Source organism: Sarcophilus harrisii, chromosome 1 (genome assembly GCF_902635505.1).
Source record: "Sarcophilus harrisii chromosome 1, mSarHar1.11, whole genome shotgun sequence".
NCBI classification, from domain to species: domain Eukaryota; kingdom Metazoa; phylum Chordata; class Mammalia; order Dasyuromorphia; family Dasyuridae; genus Sarcophilus; species Sarcophilus harrisii.
Genome location: NC_045426.1, coordinates 592,782,818 through 592,801,746, shown reverse-complemented (window position 1 = coordinate 592,801,746; position 18,929 = coordinate 592,782,818). Strand labels below are relative to the sequence as shown.

At 31.1% G+C, this 18,929-nt stretch overlaps 1 protein-coding gene across 3 annotated transcripts in view; it reads right to left on the bottom strand.

The window, feature by feature from the left end:
* PKHD1L1 (PKHD1 like 1) overlaps positions 1-18,929 on the bottom strand; it is a 159,377-nt gene that overhangs the window by 107,995 nt on the left and 32,453 nt on the right. For all 3 annotated transcript variants that reach the window (XM_023496455.2, XM_031947124.1, XM_031947125.1), the window contains exons 13-22: positions 17,861-18,129; positions 15,988-16,079; positions 14,767-14,926; positions 14,121-14,256; positions 10,566-10,709; positions 9,726-9,883; positions 8,335-8,448; positions 5,044-5,193; positions 3,313-3,440; positions 1,105-1,268 (exon numbers count right to left, since the gene is read on the bottom strand). In XM_023496455.2, the coding sequence (XP_023352223.2) occupies positions 1,105-1,268; positions 3,313-3,440; positions 5,044-5,193; positions 8,335-8,448; positions 9,726-9,883; positions 10,566-10,709; positions 14,121-14,256; positions 14,767-14,926; positions 15,988-16,079; positions 17,861-18,129 (1,515 nt within the window). The remainder of the gene's footprint in view (positions 1-1,104; positions 1,269-3,312; positions 3,441-5,043; positions 5,194-8,334; positions 8,449-9,725; positions 9,884-10,565; positions 10,710-14,120; positions 14,257-14,766; positions 14,927-15,987; positions 16,080-17,860; positions 18,130-18,929) is intronic.

The window sequence follows — 18,929 nt, the reverse complement described above, 5'->3', positions numbered from 1 at the left end:
ATAGAGCTTGTCAACTAGTTCTAAAGACTATTCAAAGAAGAGTAATGAAAAATTTGATTGAGAGCATTATCATTTGTGTAAATGTGGATACCATTAACTCCTTTTGCAGTCCCTGTAAAAAATACTCAATTTTGTGTAAATATTTAAGAGATATGTCAGTGAATACTATGAAGGAGCTGCATCTTCTTAAAGGTGAACAAAAGTATTAGTAATGACCTAAGTGAGTTGAAATTTTCAGCTCAGTCATTTGTCACATAGTTCTGTATGACAAATGACCAAGATGAAAATTTCAACTCACATGGGTGCACTTTGAGAATTGGTTCCTCCATGTATGAAACAATTATGCATAAACAGAAGAATATGTAACTATTGTATGTAAATAATAAAAACATACATTTTTATCTTTTTAAATGAATGTTTTCTGGAAATAATACAGACAAGGACTGGACCTATGATTTCCCTGGTATAGGGACCTCTCAGGAGAGGAAACTCCTTACACCAAAGCAGGAGAGTATTTTCTCTGCAACATATAGTTTTAGAGAGTTGATTACAGCTTTCTGAGGTTAAGTGATGCCCAGAATCCTACAACTCCTATGTGTCAGAAGTAGAACTTGAATTCAGGTCTTCCTGAATTTGAGGCAAACTCTCTATTCATAATATCACATTGCATCTCCTTAGAAATAAGGCTAACATTTAGATAATATTTTAAGATATGTAAAACAAGTTACCCATACTATTTCATTTGAAGCTTTTGACACGCTAAAGGAGGCATAATTTTTATTCCCTCTTTACAGAGAAGAAAACTAGTCTGAGATCATGTGACTTGCTCAGGGTCACAGAAAAATGTTTGAGAATGGATTTGAACTCAGTAATTCCTGATTCCAAGCCTAGTGATCTCTCTGTCATCCTGTCTTTTCTACTCTATCATCTTAACATTATTGTAATCTGAATGCCTGATACCAGCAGCAATTTTCTGAGTCCTAAATTGAACAAAATTCTATCAATGACACTAGAGTGTAATTATAATACCACTGACCTTGTGAATATTTAAAAAGTATTTTTTGGCTCAATACAACACTACAAAGAAAAAATCAGACTAAATACCATCTATATTTGAGATCGTTGCTGTCTGTCCAAGGTATACAACATCCACATAGAAAGACTGTACTTCAGATGCTTTTTGCAAACTGATCCTTTGAAGGAAGAAGTTTTTTCCAGAATATTTTTCTTGTATGAGGTAGAGGAGATCTATGCAAGTATATGTCCAGCTGAAATGAATTCCATATAAAATTAGTGATACCATGCCATCAGAATGAACCAATAGTACATCAACAAAGATGATAATCTCTCAAGGAGGATCAAAGACCAGTAAAATATTTGCTGTTTTTTCTTCCACCTACATGTTCATTTGACTGTATTGAATTTCTGATGCTGTGAAGATGCAAAGAAAGGCATAATTCTTTTATTTTGGAAGAAATATTATAGTGGGGGGACAGTGTAACATAGTGAATAGTAGATTATCATTAGATTAAAATCCAAGTTTCAAATCTAGTCTCTGACATATACTAGCTGTGTGACAAGTCAATTAACTTCTCAGTATTTCAAGTAACTCTCTAAGACTTTAAATTATAGATACATTGCTAATCTGCACTAGTAGAGTTTTCACATCAAGAGTTCCCTACACCAATAATATTTTATAGGCTTCATTAAGGACAAGTCATCATATATACACATACATATGTTGTCATATGTACATGTGCATACACACATGATACATACATACATTATGGGAATACATAATTTCATTATAACTCAATTATAGAATTGCTTGGAAAACCAGAAAGTTAAGTGGCATGCTAATGTGACATAGAGCTAGTGTGTCAGAGGCAGGACCTACATCTAGGTTTTTCCATTTCCAAGGCCAGCCCATCACAGCAAACTAAATTCTTACCCAAGGCAACTCTAAGATTATAAGTTTCAGAAAAGGTACCAGTCTGTATTGGGAGAGGAAGATTCCTCATCAGAAATTCTCTACATAAATGAAATTAAAACTTCAAACCAAAAGCAAGTGTGTAAAATATATTTATGTATGGCCACATATACACATGTGCCTGCACAATTTAGTTTATATACTCATGCATACCACACACAGATATACAGGGTGTATCAGAAGTCTTAATGATAATTTATACAACAAAAAGATATACAAATATCATTGATATCATAAGCCAGGTATCTTAAACTGGATAATGGGTAGCTAAACTAAACTGATTCATATAGTCTTCATTCATAAATTCTATCAAATTTCCTTTTCTTGAGCTCTCACTCTATATACTGAATTATAATGCAATTAAAATATGATAATATAGCATTATTATAATGATATCAATAATGATATACTCTTTCCTTACCTGTTTGTTTTTTCAATATACATTTAATTTATATATGTATATTTTTTTCCTATTCAGATATCAATCATTTAGCTCAAGGAAAAAAATCTAATTATTTCTTTAAAGGGGCAAAAAGATATTACTACTCTCCTTAAACTAAAAATCATTCCATGCTTTTAAAATAATGCTGTTAGTAAATCTTGCAAGTTGGGAAAAAATAATACATTAAAAGAAAAATTTTATTTTAAAAAGTAACTTTTTTTATCATGAGCACACAAATACATGATTACAGTTTGAAAACTAGCATATCATATATGATTCAACAATAATAAAATATGTTTTAAAAAGCTTTAAGACAATTAGGAACTATTATAAAATATATTAATCATGATGAAACAGAATCCTGAGTTGTTGAAATGAATGGGGCTAAATTAGTAGTTCCAAAGGCATTGCTTATCTATATGTCTCTTCTTCATTTCTTACTTACAACTTGTTTTTATAAAGTATAATTTCTAGCATTTACTTTATGCATATGTCCCTTTATTCCCAAAATTCATGCGTTATATTTTCCATCTCTTGCCAATGTGAAGTCAGTTTTGAATGTTTAATTTTTTTCCCTTTGAATTAGGAAACAAAGCAACTACTTTTAATGACCTAATTTGGATTCTCTTGTTTATCAGAATATTAAGGTTCTTCTCAGATTCATTTGTATTAATGATACTAAACTAATATTTATTTATTTTCATTATCTTCATATTTGTTTTTTAACAGAACTTTCATGAATATGTAAAGAAGCATCTGCACAAACATTAGATTCTTGATTGAAGAATTAAGCATATAGTAAAATTAAGCATATATTACAAAATTTCATAAGAATTTGATATAGTTGTGCAGTATGTATGTCCAATCAGAACATACTTACCTGCTCCCTTGAATAAAGGGAAAAGAGAACTGCATAAAAGTGTTTTTAATTGCTTTGCTTTTACTGTCTTGGTACTGAAATTTTAGGCCAATATTGTTCATCAGGAATCCTTTGTAGGCAAGACAAAACTATGCCAAAACAGAAAAGAAATGAAAAGTTATTATACAAATCTCAATAAAATCATATTATGTGTCATGATTATTTTATAATGTTTTCTGAAGTATTTGATACTTGGCACAATAGGAGAAGATTTCGTAAATTCACTGAGAGTTATGTGAAAATTTGGGGCAATTTTTATTGAATTATTCAAAAATATTTCAAAAATCATTAGACATTTTAGTGATTTAGTTTAATGTAAGAGCATATTTTAGGTAATTAAATATAAATTTGCTCGAATTTGTGTAGATAGAGATAATCATTAGGAAGTTTGATATAATATAATGATATTACATAATGTGATGACATCATATTATTTTCAACATTTGGAAATTCTTCAGAAAAATCTAGTGCATACTTTCACACTGGGGACATAATTAGAGTACAGCATTGCATCTTTAAGAATAAAAGGGCTGTTTCTTTAAAAAAAAATTTTTTTTTTGAGTTCCAGATTCTCTCCCTTCTCCCCCTCGATAATGAGAAGGCACATATGAAGTTATGCAAAATATTTCCATAAAAGTCATGTTGCAAAAAAAAACTCACGCAGATCCCTGCCCCCCCCCAAAAAACAATCTCAAGGAAAAAACAGTAAAAAGACAAAGTATTCAAAAAACAGTAAAAAGACAGTCTGTATTCAAGCATAATCAATTCTTTCTCTGGATATGGATAGCTTTTTCATCAAAAATCCTTCAGAGTAGTAGCAAAATCATTCACAGCTGATCATCCCACAGCAATGCTATTTCTTTGTACATAGTACATTTTATTTTGCTTGAGTTCATGAAGGACTTTCCTGGTTTTTCTGAGAGTATCTTGCTCATCATTTCTTACAGAACAATAATATTTCATCATAATCAGATACAATTTACTCAGCCATTCCACAATTAATGGGCATCAGATAAATTTCCAGTTCTTTGTCCTGAGAAAAGAGCTGTCATGAGTATTTTTGTATATTCCAATACTTTTCCTTTTCTTTTTTTTTAATCTTTTTTGGAATTCATGCCTAGTAATGATATTGTTAGGTCAAAGGTTATGCAAAAAAGCTGTTTCTTATAAAAGTTGGTCTTAAAGTTCTCATTTCATGATAATATTCATTAAAATATTCTTATCTGTGCCTAGGATTTTCTTTTATTCTTGTTCAGTAACCTGAATCCTACTTATATTTGTGTCTTTCCCAAGACAATAATATATATTAGAGTAAGAGAGCTACTTAATATTTGTTGTTATGAATGAATGAAAATATAAATCCTTAATGCTAGGCATATCTCTTTTTAATTAACAGTGGGGAACAAAAGACTATACAAATTTTTTTTATTCCATATGTCCCTCATATTTTTTTCTGGTAACTAATGACTTACTGAGAACAATATAATTTTTCAGATCGTTATTTTGGTTTTGTTTTATTCCAATTTTGATAATTATAATACCTAAAAATTATAAACATGTAACATTAAATACAGTAATTGCCCAAATGATATGAAGTCAGAAAATTCTTTTCCTATTATCAAGTTATCAAGAATTTTTACTTTTATTATGGTTTCCCTTATACAATTGGCATGTGATTTTCTCAAAACCAACCTGATTATAAGGAAATAATGAGATATTTCCATAAAGCATTCCATTTGGCTTAACATCTGTTGAATCAAAAAGAATAGCTGGATTTTTCAGAGAATAACGACCACAGTAAGCTTCAGTTTCAGATGTCATTTGACCTCGATTAATGTGCTTCTGTGGAAAAAATGGAAAAATAATTTAAACATAAATATAAACATGACTGGCGCATGATATGAAAGCCAATATGTTTTCAGGTCCAGTTCAAATACTATCTATTCTCTGATAAATTATTTAATTATTCCAAACTACATTGATCTCTTCTCTTCTATAACATCTTAAAACCATCATTGTTTATATCATTCATTTTGGTATTTTATATTGGAATTTAAATGGCTATTCTTCATGCCTAGAATTCTATTCTTACTTATCTTTTCCTTTGGGCTTCCTTGGCTTCCTTCAATCATCATTTAAAGTTCCAACTTCTAGAATTCTTTCTTAATTTCCCTTGGTGTAGGTACCTTCCTTATTAGAATAGCCTCAATTTATCTAGTCAATACCTTTTTTTGCACATAGTTGTTTCCATGTTGCCTCTACAATCTAAGTTTCTTGAGATGAGGGATTTTTTGCCTCTTTTATTTCTCTGGCACATAGCATGGTACCTGACACATAGCAGGCTCTTAATAAATGTTTATTTACTTGATTTGACATAGAGACTTTATATAAACAATTTGGACTATGTGTATTATTTTTTCCCCAATGAGACTATGGGCTTTTTGATAGCTGATAGCCTATCACATTTTTTAAAATCTCCATACAAGTACCTAGCACAGTCATGATAATATAGCAAGAGTTTGTGAGCTTATATACTTCCTGTACTAAATAAAGATAGACACTGAAAAGCTTCCTTTTAAACATTTCACTCTTCTCTCCTGAGTACAGATATTTTTATAAAAGAATATATGTGGGGTACACTTTCAAAACTTTTGTTTTGTTTTGGAAAGCAATGGTTGATAATGATTATCTCTCAACTTGGGAAGAAGTCTCAAATGGCATGTCCTTGGACTTATATTATTTGGAATTTATATTAATAATGTGGATGAAGGTACAGAGGGCATAGATTTTCTGACAGATTTTCAGATGGCTTAAATCTAGGAATGAAGGGGAAATACACTGTATGACAGGAATCAAAAAATTCTTAATAGGCTAGAGTAAGCTAAATCTAAAAAAAGATAAAATTTAATAGAGGTAAAGCCTTATAACTGTGGGGGTTTTTTAAATCAACTTCATAAATTTATAAAAATCTAGGCAGTGGTTCATATGGGAAAGATCTCATGGAACACTAGAGGGAATGTTGTATTTGGAATTATAAGGAATGTATTCAAATCCTACCTCTGCTTTTTTAGAAGCTCTATGATCTTGAGAAAATAATTTAATCTCTTTTGCCCTTCTCTTTTTTCTATGTAAAATGAAGGAGTTGAACTCAATAATCTCTGAAGTCTCTTCTAGCACTAAAGCTATGACACTACGATCTAAGATTTTAGTAAAGTGCAAAGACAATATGACACAGTGTGAAATGGAAGCCAAGCCAGCTAATGCTAGGTGATACACCAAGTCTGGAATCAGGAAGACCCTGGGCAAATTACTTAACCTTTATTCTTTTCTTATCTGTAAAATGAGCTGGAGCAGGACTTGGCAAACCACTCCATTATCTTTGCCAAGAAAAGCCCAAATGTGGTTCACTAAAAGTCAGTCACAACTGAAATTACTTAACAACAACAAAAATTCCAATCTTTGCAACATTAAAAAAAGTAGAACGTTTGGAAGATGGGAATTGATAACTCTACTGCAATTTGTCTTGAACAGGCCATTTCAAAAATATTATTTTCATTTCTGGCTGCCACATTTTAGTATGGACATTATTAAGTTAGAAAGTATTCAAAAGAGAACAGTCAGAATCAAGTAGTGCCCTGAGGTTATAATAATTGAAGATTGGTTAAAGGAACTAAGGCTGTTCAGTAGGAAGAGGAAGAGATTTAAGGAGCTCATGCTTGTTATCCTCAAGTATTTGTATAGCTCTTATAAGGGTAAAGAAACGAATTTATTCTGTTTGGCTCCAAAGGGTAGAATTAGAGGAAAACTGGGATGCGAAAGACAAAATTTTAATCTTGCCTCTAACAGATAAGTGCTATGTAACCCTGGGCCAGCTAATTTCCGTTTTCTCTTTTGGAAAGTTGGTATAATGACAGCACCAACTTCACAGAGATGCTGAAAAATTCAAATGACAAAATGCATGTAAAGTGTTTTGTAAACTTTAAAAAGTATTACCTAATCATGAGCTATTAAGTCAATAGATCATGAAGAAGCAGAATTAAATTATAATTAATAACTGCAGACAATTCACATCCTAAAACTATATTACCTTGTAGTACTTCATAATAAATTTTTAAATAACTAAGAATTTTGTGTGCTATCATGAAGAGTATCAAAAGTTTTAGCAAATTAGGAAGAGGACTGACTCAGAGAGCTTTCATTTACATTCTGTCTTGAAGCTTGCTATCACTTTATGATCCTAGACACATCACAGCTTCCTGGGCCTCAATTTCCTGATTTATAAAATGAAAAAGTTAGATTAACTACTGTCTTAATTCTCTTCAATATTTATAACTATGTTGATTATAAAGAAATTTCTGTAGTTTTCTTCTTGTTAGGGATCTGCTTCAGAGACTGACAAACTTGGTGGAGGAGTGGTGGCAATTCAAAACCTGGAATAGATAGCAATAACCTGAGGTCTGAGTTTTTCAGTAATAGATTAAATATAAAAATAAAATAGGTGTGTTACAATGGGGTTACAAAATTTAAAAGTAGGGTTACAATATTTACTTTATATTATTACGATTGCACATTGGTCTTTTTATCCTCTCTCTATTTATAAAAATGGGGATTATTACTTTCAGGCTTACCTCAGGTATAAAAAGAACATTATAACATTAAAAAAAATGGATCTTTGGAAGCTTATGAAGAGATCAAACAATTTCCTGTTGAAAAGTATTGTGAACACTTTGTCCATCTAAATGGTTTCCTGTTGGCCAATAATTTATAACAGTTCTATCACATGTAATGAATTCCAAGGCCAAAGTACATTGGAATGAATCCAAGAATTTTGAATTTGCAAAGCAAAATTTTTCTCAGCCCAGAAATGATTGCTAAGACAAATACAAAGAAATGAAAATAAAATAAACTACTAACAAATCATCAAATTCCACATATGAATTCTATGTAATTTGTTTGTCTCAGAATTCATAAAGAATTTCCTACCATGCTGAAGTCAGTTTCATAATCTTTGAAGTATTTCACAGCAAAACCTTCCTTAAGGTGGGAAATTTCTTTTGGACATTTGGCACTAACCATTTCTTCTATTGCTGCTTGAACCTAAATTAGTTTCAGAATATGCCAAAAAGGGAAAAAAAGCAGATTAGGGTTGGTTGTAAATGCAATTATTAGGTAAATACTGACTTTTTCCTAATTGTCAACTGAAAAAAAAACCCACAAAATTATTTTACTGAAAATACTTCAGAAAAAGGCTAACTGGAACATTCCTGGGAAACATCTCCCTCGTGGGAGTTTTCTAGAGATCACAGCCAAATAATATTTTTTGATGTGTTTGTGTTTTCATCATAGTCATAAAAAGCAGTTATCTTTAGTTAACCAGAAAATTAAACTGCCATATATGATTCTCTAGTCAAACTGATTATTCAATTTATTTAAAACAGGTATCACTGTAGAAATCAAAGTGTTTGATTCATGCTTTCTCTTTGAGAAAAGGCATAAACATTCTGAAACTAAATTCATGGAACTAAAGTCTCATCAGTCTAAACCCAACAAAATCCCTCAAATGAATGTGAGAAAATAATCAGCAATCACTTTTTAGGAGAAATAGAGAACACAATAAACTTAAAGCCAGGATTTATTAAAAATAACTTCCAGGATATTGCAAGAAGTCACTGTGCATTCAAAAAATCTCTGACACACTTTATATTTATATAGATAATACTATAAAACAATAAGTTATGTATAACTAAAATATTATAATCAAAATAATCAAACATTTTTAAATTCCACTCATATATAGGAAATTTCTGACTCAGGAATGTTGAAAGTATGAATTTCTTTAAGTTATGAGTAACTAGCTCAAAGAGGCCTCATCTTTCTTCTCAATTGTCTCTGTTGTCTTTCCCTTAGGTCTTTTTAATGGCCCTTTTAACCTGGTTATGTTGTGGGTTAAATGTGTTTGATTGGGTAGAAAACCCCCTTGACGCTGACTCAAATGATAAAATGTATTTCATAGTATTGATAATTGACTTACAAATAGGATTTTAAAATATTTTCAGCAATTTAAATTAAAACTAAAAAAGTTTTCTATTAAATAAACTTAAGATGAAAATTAATCAGAATGATGTCGAAATAAATTATGAATAAGGAACAATTTTGTGTACCAAAGAGCAGTTCAAGAACAGAAGTTCTTCAATTCTCTGATCTTCCATTTTTTCATTTGCAAAATGAGGGACTTGAACAGGATGATCTTTAATGATCAGTAAAAACTATGATTTCCATGATCCTAAGATAATTAAAGTAGCAAATTACAGGTCATGGTCAGTTTCTACTGACACAACTAACAATATTTTACATCTCAAATTTCTACAACAAACCTCATTTTCTGATGACCAAGGGGTGAGAGGTTTGGAAGAAATGCCATCCCAAGTCAATGTGAAAGTATCCAAACTGGGTATTCCTTTGGTTTGTTCAGCAATCTCCACTGTGATGTTACTTCCTTCAAGTACCTCATAAGTGATCAGATCAAAATCACCTGAAGAAAATGCAGAATTCTTAAAAGAATTGTTTTATATATTGGAAGATACATGATAAATCATAACACCCAAAAGGATAAGAAAAAATATATTGTAGACTTCAAAGCACTGTGTAAATGCAAGGATTTGTTTTTGCTATTGAACATTATTCTGAGATACAACAAAAGAAAATCATTAGAATTATATTTTAATAAAAATATAATGCAAAGAATGTAAAACATGAAGAGATCAGTTAGGATTTTTTTGCTTCTAGGTCTCAACAGGATGATTAAACAAATAACAAAATTTAACAATATTAAATAACATTATTTTAAAAAAACACCAACAAATAGTTCACAAACTGGTCATCCATATTAGTTGGCTAAGTCAGATTATCACTAGCCTACAAGTTAGAATTCCATACTATGTTACACACTTTTGGAATTCTAATTCTTATTGGTTTAGGTTGGGTTATGAATTTCTTGAAAATCATTAAAATACAAATTGCTTACAGAAAAAAATGAAATGATTGATGATTTATAGATGTCCTTGAAAATGTGAAAAGAATTTTTTTCCTATCAGGTTATGGATCGGATTATTTTATTCCACATTTCTATAGCTTTTAGCAGGCCTAAAGATTATATAAATTCAGAACTTTATAACAAGAACTTAGAAGAGGGCCAAAATAGTCTCCATACTCACCTCTGGCTGATTTAAAGGTTACAGTATAAACATAACTTTGGTTGCCTTCTGTTCTTACCACATGAACTACATCAGGCTGTATAGACAACAGATCATTTAAAGCTAATTCCATTGCAGTATCTGAAGCATCAGCAGGTAGTAAACCTAGAGAAAGAGGTATAAAAGAGTATTTAAGTTGAATATTCCTCAACTATTGTAGCTCTCAGATCTTTATCTGTCTTCAAATATAAGTAGTCTCTATCATACAATTTATCATCTCCTCAAAAGTATGGTCTGTAATTGTTTTGTGAATGTTGTTTTGGTCTCTTTAATGAAATTGTTAAAAGCCTTATGAAGCCTACTGTTTTCTTTTTCCTAACTTATGCTTTGCTAATTTTTTTATCATCTTCATTTCTAAGTTTATCCTTCTTCCCTCTCCTACCTAGATAAGGGCATATCTTAAAAAAGGATAAAAAAATAAAATGAGGAAAAAATATAATTCAACAAAACAAAATGAACATATCAGCAGAGTATGCAATATTTCAGACCTATAGTTCCCTTGCAAACAAAGGTAAGAAGTGACTTATTCCATCTATTTTTTGAGATCAAACAGTGATCATAATTGATGTTTTCTTTTATGGTTCTTTTCCAGTTATACTGTAGTAGTTAATATGAGTTAAAGACGTCCCTGAGAACATGTGCCCTTATCTTTATACTAGACATTTTCCTTCTGGTTCTCATTGTTGCTGCTTCATCTTCCAATTAAGACTATTAAAAACTATGGTCCAGACAAATTAAACTACTCAACTGCACTGCCTGGGACCAAGCATCCTCATCTTCACTCTGTTTTTTTCTGTCCTGATAAAAATCATTCTCTCCCCTATTCCCATACTTACTCCTACCACCTTCCCCCTCACATACATACCTTTCTTTACCTCTGAAAATTATAATTGGATCATAACTGCCATTGCTATTTCCAGAAAAGACATGTCAATAGACTGCCTCTTTGTTCTCCTCATTGTCTTTGTGACTTTCTTGAACAAAATGTCCTTATATGGCTATTACTTCCATATATGAGTCATCTCCTCCATTAGAACTTAAATTCCTTGTGTATTATGTAAGAACTGTCACTTTTATATATGTGCTCCCAATGCTTAACATAGTACTCCCAAAACAGCAAACAATAAATGTTTTTCATTCATTCGTTTTTTGTTTATATCATTTTACTGGTTCTGTTTTTATCACCTTACAAATGTCTTGCTATGGTTCTCAAAATGATTTAAAGTCAAAATATCTCCATTATATTAATATTTACTTATTTTCATTTAACATTTATTCATTGCAAATATATTGATGCGTATTTGCTATTTTCTATTTTTTATTAATATAAAGAATGCTTTGTGATGTATTTATAACCTTGGGAGAGACTACTGTTTTCCTTTTCTTATTATTTTTTGATGTATATTAGATGTTTCTTTCTTTGACTTCCTTGAAAAATATATCTAACAATGGGATCTCTCAATCAAAGGCCTTGGAAATTTTAACCACAATTTTTAAAGCAAAACCCCTCTAACATTACTTCCAACTTTTGTGATCTTTGCCGACTTGTTGAGTATGTTAAAAACTCAGAATAGATTAAATTATTTTATTAATAACTGTTACACTCTTTCATATCATTGCTTCTTCATTTGAAAATTATTTGTTCTTTGAATACTTATTTATTGGTGAATGTCTCTTGATCTTATATATTTATGTTAGTTCCCAATATGTTATGGATTTCAGACATTTATCAGAAATAGATGATGTAAAGATTTTTCATTATTCAATACTCTTTTTTCTTATACCCACTGCATTGATTTTGTTAGTGTAAAAGTTTTTCACAGAGTCAGGGTGTTTGGAGTGACCTCAGAAGCCATCTAGAATAAGCTATTTATGAAAAGAATCTTCACTAAAAACAAATGGTTGTCTAACCTTTTTTTTGAAGGTAAAGGAGAAGCCTGCTATCACTTGAAACACTCTATTCCATTTTGGGGCAACTCTAATTGATACCATATTTTCAAGTCGTACACCCATTATTAACAAGTTAGGCTATTTAATGTAGTAACTCCAATTTTCTCCCAATTACTTTCCAGTTTTTTTAGTGGTTCTTGTCCATCAGAATTCTTCCCTGAAGCAATTTATCTTTTTAGATGTATTAAAGACTAAGTTATTGAGTTATTTACTGCTTTTCAATATTCATAGTAGCTAACTTAGTTCTAAGCATATAATAGGAACCCAAGCAATATTTATTGATTAAATAAATTTAATTAAATAAACCACTTAAGGCATTTACATTTTAATATGAAAGATCTATAAATGCAGAGATGATATTTATTTTCTGTCTCTAAATATTTCTATAAATTTATTAGCTATATTTTCCAATAACAAATTTAAGAACCAAATCAGAACAGAACATCCAATCATCCTTGAATATCCTTCTATGATGTATCATCATGGCATAATTATAATCCTGGCTTTTTGAAGACTATGCCAACAGGATGCTCTGATACGTTTTACCAAAACAAAAAAGCTTTTATAATGGTCCTGGTAATAGGCCTGAGATCCAGTCTTATTAAATTTAGAGACTTATCACAAAGAGAGCCACAACAGAAACTCTTGAACACTACTAAAGTTTAAATTATAGAAGGGTTTTGATTTGTATCAGTGAAACAAGTATTCATACCAATGAAATTACAGATCTATTTTACAGATCTATTAATGAATAAATTATGAAAAACCATTTATTAATCTTTTGCAATGAACCAAACACTGTGATAAATACTATGGATACAAAAATAAATAGAAGATAGTCCAACAAGAAGCTCAAGAACTTTTGGAGTAAAGTTCAGCTGCAGGATTTATGGAAAAGAACAGAAGTCCTAAGAGTGCAATTTCAGGGTTAATGATAAAGTCCAGAAATTCTTACCCTGTATTGGCCTATGTCTTCTATATATGTATCCCACTATCTTTGGAAAAGGGGGAATGAGTTTACAAATAAAAGTAAAGATGAGATTCTGCATTCCTTTTGACAGAGATGAGAATGAGGATTTAATATCAGATAAGAGGGGCAAGGGGGAAGGCATCACTGGCAGGAAAATTGAGACCTTAGCCAGGCATCAGTTCAAGCTGGGACCCTGGGAAGCATCTGCAATCTCCATCATGGGATCTGGGTGACCTATTGATAGCCCTGAAGTTTATATAGGAAATTTCTTCTTTCTAACCAAATATATGTTTATATATACTTATAAACATATAATGTATAAGTATTTACATATACATATATACATAAGTATATGTGCAGACAGTAATGCTAACCTGAAAATAGATAGCTTTGATGAAATGGTTATCTATGTGACATAATTTAAATTATTTCCTAAGCCTTCTGAAAGTCATGATATTCTTAGCTTCACTTTTACTACTTTGTTTATTAGTACATCCTCAGACATTGTATTGTCTTGGTCATATGCTTTAATTAATTTTTCTTTCAAACATTCATACATGATTCCAAATATATATATTTTAGTTAAAATACTTCACCTGTTTTTTCCTTGTTGTAGATTAAGCTATATTGGTAAAATGAACATGCATTATATTTCATACATGGACTGGATACTGTGATCTTCTGAATTTCATTTTTTGGGTTAGTTGTTTTCCAGTTTTCCAAAGTTATGACCTATTGTTTAAAAAAAAAACTTAAATATAAACAAGTCCACTTCTAATAATATAAAAAATGAGGTGTACAGTTCTATATTCTACTTTACTGTAAATAGTAAAATACCATTTAAATTTTAAAAACTTGTACATTTTTCCTTTCAAATTATTGATTCTTAACTTCAAGGTACTTATAAGTAAATTATGAATTTGTATGCATAAATTTATATATATATATGTATATAATATAAAGATATGTATGTGTGTAGATAGATAGATAGATAAATTGATTGATTTTAAACCTTTAGGCACTAGGATAGTTTGGGTCTTCTTCTGTAACTTGTAGTCATAGAGAGTTACTTAAAACTTTGAAATATTAAGTGACTTGGACAGAATCACAGCTTAGAGTGTGTGTTTCTAAAATACATTTCTATAATTCTATACTGTCACTTTTCTCAGAAGTAGCTTCTTATGTAGTAGAAAATATAGAGATAGAAACCTACTTTCAATTTTACCTCTAAAAATAGCAAACCTGTACTTCTGGCACAATTACAGACTGGGCTTGAATGACTTGTTCTTCATTTACAGAATCACTTGTTTGTTGTTCAGTATAGAAATTTCTATGTTGGTACAATCCAACATCAACAAATGCACTTTGTCTATATTCCTGCAGTAATATTTCAATGTAATATCTAAAAAATGAATAATTAGAAGTCAAAAGAAATATACATCTGTTCTAGTGAAAGATCAACATTAAGTAAGTAAAATTCTGTCTGTAGTCTGTCTGTAAGTGGCACCTTTCACTATTCTACTTTCATTTTAAAATGTTAATCTGTTAAAATAAGTTACAAAGTTTTGTTGACATCAAAATAAATCAGGTACAGTTTCTAAAATCAATACCACAAATGATCATACTATTGGTTAACATCCCATCTTGTTTTTAAGACCACATCATTATAGGATAATGTATAAATTTACTACATGTCAGAAAACATACAGTTTTTAAAAACAGTACTATACAATTAAGATGTGTTTAAAATATATGATTAGAATAGGAAATAATCCCAAATGTTTCAAGTATTTTGCAATTATTATGATGTTGAGGGTGATAGTGATTAGGATAATGCCAATTCATTTGTATTATTAGTGTTAATGAATGTTCTCATCTATAATCAAAAATATGAGGATCTAAAACAAGAGTTCCTCAAATGCCTGTGGTCCCTGAGATCCTTCAACAGAGTCCAAGAAGACTATTTTCATGATAATATAAAGATGCTTTAATTTATAAAGCAGTAAACATCAAAAGTTATAATTTACATAAACACAAGCTCTTTTTAGGAATCACAATAATTTTTAAGAGTTTAAAATGGTACTGAAGTCAAAAATTTTGAGAATCACTGATGTAAAGAATAGGGCAAGTCAACTTCCCAACCTCCTTTCACAATTCCCCAGGAAAAGTTTAGAATTCAAAGCTGCCAACTATAAATTAGTTGCTTAGTTAACTGAATGCTATTGATTCTCTGATAAATAAATTTTATTACATGTCTCTGAATCAAATATGAGATTCCAAATCTACCATTTCTGACAGTTCCTTGAGATAAAAACTCACAAATATTTCACTTATATATACTCAGTTTTAGTACATCAGTATTTTAGTTCTACATAGTTTTGGAATGCAAAATATCAAAAATAATTGCTATACATTTGCATTTTTAAAAAATATTAAAGCAATTTAATAAGGGAAAAAACTTACTCTTTTCCTTTTTGAAGCTGAAAAACATCTGATCTTTGTGTTGGACTGGAAAAATAACTATTGGCATATGAAGAATGATATGCAATCTTCACCTAAGCCCACAAAGAAGAAATTTATAGATGCACATTTTTAGCATAAGCATTTAAAACCAAGAATAACAATTTCTACTTTCTAACTTCTAGATAGCTTACTGAAAAAAGGATATATTAGAAACAAACACATTTCTTGCTTCTGGAGCCTTTCCTCCATAATTAAAATTTAATTTTACAGACATTTTTGAGCTTCTGCTTCCTTCCCACAATATCCACCAGCTAATATGATATTGTTTCAGATTTGATTTACTGAGATTGTATGAAAAACTGTTCACATAGAAAGAATATTTAGGCATCAGTGACTATGATTAAAATTAAATACCAAAACTTTTAGCTGTAGAAAAGACAATATTTGAAATCCATGAGAATTTCAGTAAAAATAGCAATGTTGATGTTCCTTAGATTAAAATTTTTTCATTTTATGTCATATATCTTTGATCCAGGTAGGGATAAAAATAGTTACTTGGCTAAAATTACTCATAAAGCTTTTACAATTACAATAGATTAGATATATATATTTTTAAAAAATTTAAAAGTATTATATTTATGGATCTATATTTGTAGAACAGATTTCTCAGAGATCAAGAAATTCAGGAATGATCCTTTAGTTCTGAGGTAATAGCATCTTCAAATCAACTTCAGAGCTATTATCATGACTGTATTAATAGCTAATATTTATATAGTGCTTATTATGTGCCAGGCACTATGACAAGGTTATGATTATATTTGTTCCTCACAGCTACCCTTATATATATAAATCTTACTGGATTTACTTTTTGGTTATGATCCTTTTAAAACTATGTAGTGTTGTCTTTGAATGATTAATATAGAACTTATTATTTCTAACATAGTATAGCCTGTCAGGATTCACTTTAAGCTTGTTATAGTCCAACAGATTGCATGATCAATTCCATGCTATAAAGAAATATCAAAAATGCAATCCAGACATGTCTCTTATGTTAAAGGCACTATGCAGGATGCTGAAAATACAAAAACCCAAAAGAGAGCACCTGCCCTCATGAAACTTACATTCCACTGAGAGGACATAGTATGTACGTCAAAGGGGGAAAACATAGAAGGTAAGAGAGAAAAGAGTAATACCTGAGGTAAGAGAAATCAAATAAATATTGAATATTAAGAACTGAAGGAATATTGGGATTGAGTCTTGAAGAAAGACAAGAATTGATTATCATATGTGAGGAGGCAAGGCTTGCCTGCTTATGTGATTACCCATGAAGCAGGAAGGGATATGAATTTGAGTTACTCATCATTTGAAGAATTTCTGATTTCATTCATATGGATGTATCTTTCCTATGTATAATAATTATAATGATAATTAACTTATAGCACTTTGAGATTTGCAAAGTTCTTTAAAAAACACAAAACAAATATGTCATTCTATCCTCACAATAACCTTGGGAAGTCTACAATCCCAGTTTTACAGAGATGAAGTGACCTGTCTAAGGTCACATGGACTCTAGATAGAATTTAAACTCAGGCCTTCTTGACCTCAGTTCTCGCTTTATGTCCTCTGCACCAGTTTCATGGGTTGATGTGGTCTAAAATTCCATCATTTCATGACCACCCCCATTCTGGGTCTCTCATGACAGATGTAATCTAGACTCATTATAGAAGCCTCTCCAGGCTGGGAGGACTTTCCAGAGCTTGAACTCTCCTTGAATAGCCTTTGAGAACTCATGATCATCTCCATAGCAAGAAAAGAAGGCTAACATGTTGCCTCTAGCATGGTAAATGCAGGACACATGTTATAGCTTTCCTACCTTTTCTTCTGGATTTCCAGTCGGGCTGAAATAAACAGCATAACGGTCATCACCTTTAATGTAGAATCTGTAGCTATCAGAATTCGGAGCTACAAGAAATCCGCTGAATCGGGCAACAAACATATCTTGTTCCATAGGCCAAACATATGAAGCTGTATCTACCCAAGTGTCTCCCATATATCCTTGTGTGCTTTCATTGTACTCTAGTATTTCTTCAAGATGAGTAGGTCTGCTATTATTCCATACTTCAAGTTTTAGGCCTCTGCCACCTGTATAGAATAAAATAAAACCAGTCTATAATGCAATGTCATGTATTCTAATATATCTATGTAGTATTTGTGAATAATTATGCACATATATGTATATAGTATATATAGACACATGTAGAATGGGTAGGATACATATATGTGGATGTGTGTACTAGCATATATATATATATATATATATATATATATATATATATATGTAATGGGCAGAGGAGAAAGCTAAAATTAAAAAGCAGTTCCTTTATCTTGCCCCTGACCTTCTATTGGAGACTTTCCTTTTGAGAATTGCCATGTATACCAGGAGGTAGAAGGGGGCTTGGTCTCTGAGATAGGAGGTTATGTCTTACAGGTATTTCCTTGAGAAAGTGAGGGGTGTGTCCTCTTGGTAGATCTTTTCTTAGGATGCAGTACTAACTCCAGGTGTCTTCCTTCTGTGGATCCACCTACCCAGTGCTGAGTGGGCTAGGTATGGGGAATCCCAGAGGAAAGTAAATATAAGTGGCCGGCTTTGCCATAGGCAGAGAAGAAGGATACAGAGAGAAGTAGAGAGAGGCAGAGATGTAAAGGGATTCAGAGAAGCAGAGAGAGAGACACAGAAACATAAATACACTTGCTCTTGCTTCCTGCTCACCCCTGCTGAGATTACCAATAAAGAAAGATTTTTTTGACACCTTAACATGGGTCTCAATGTTATGTATGTATGGCCCTGGCAATCAGTAGCCTCAGAGTGGGAGGTTACAATCTTCTATACTGCTGAAATAGCAAGGGTCGTCATGTCTTTTAGCGAATTTGAGAAAGAGCCT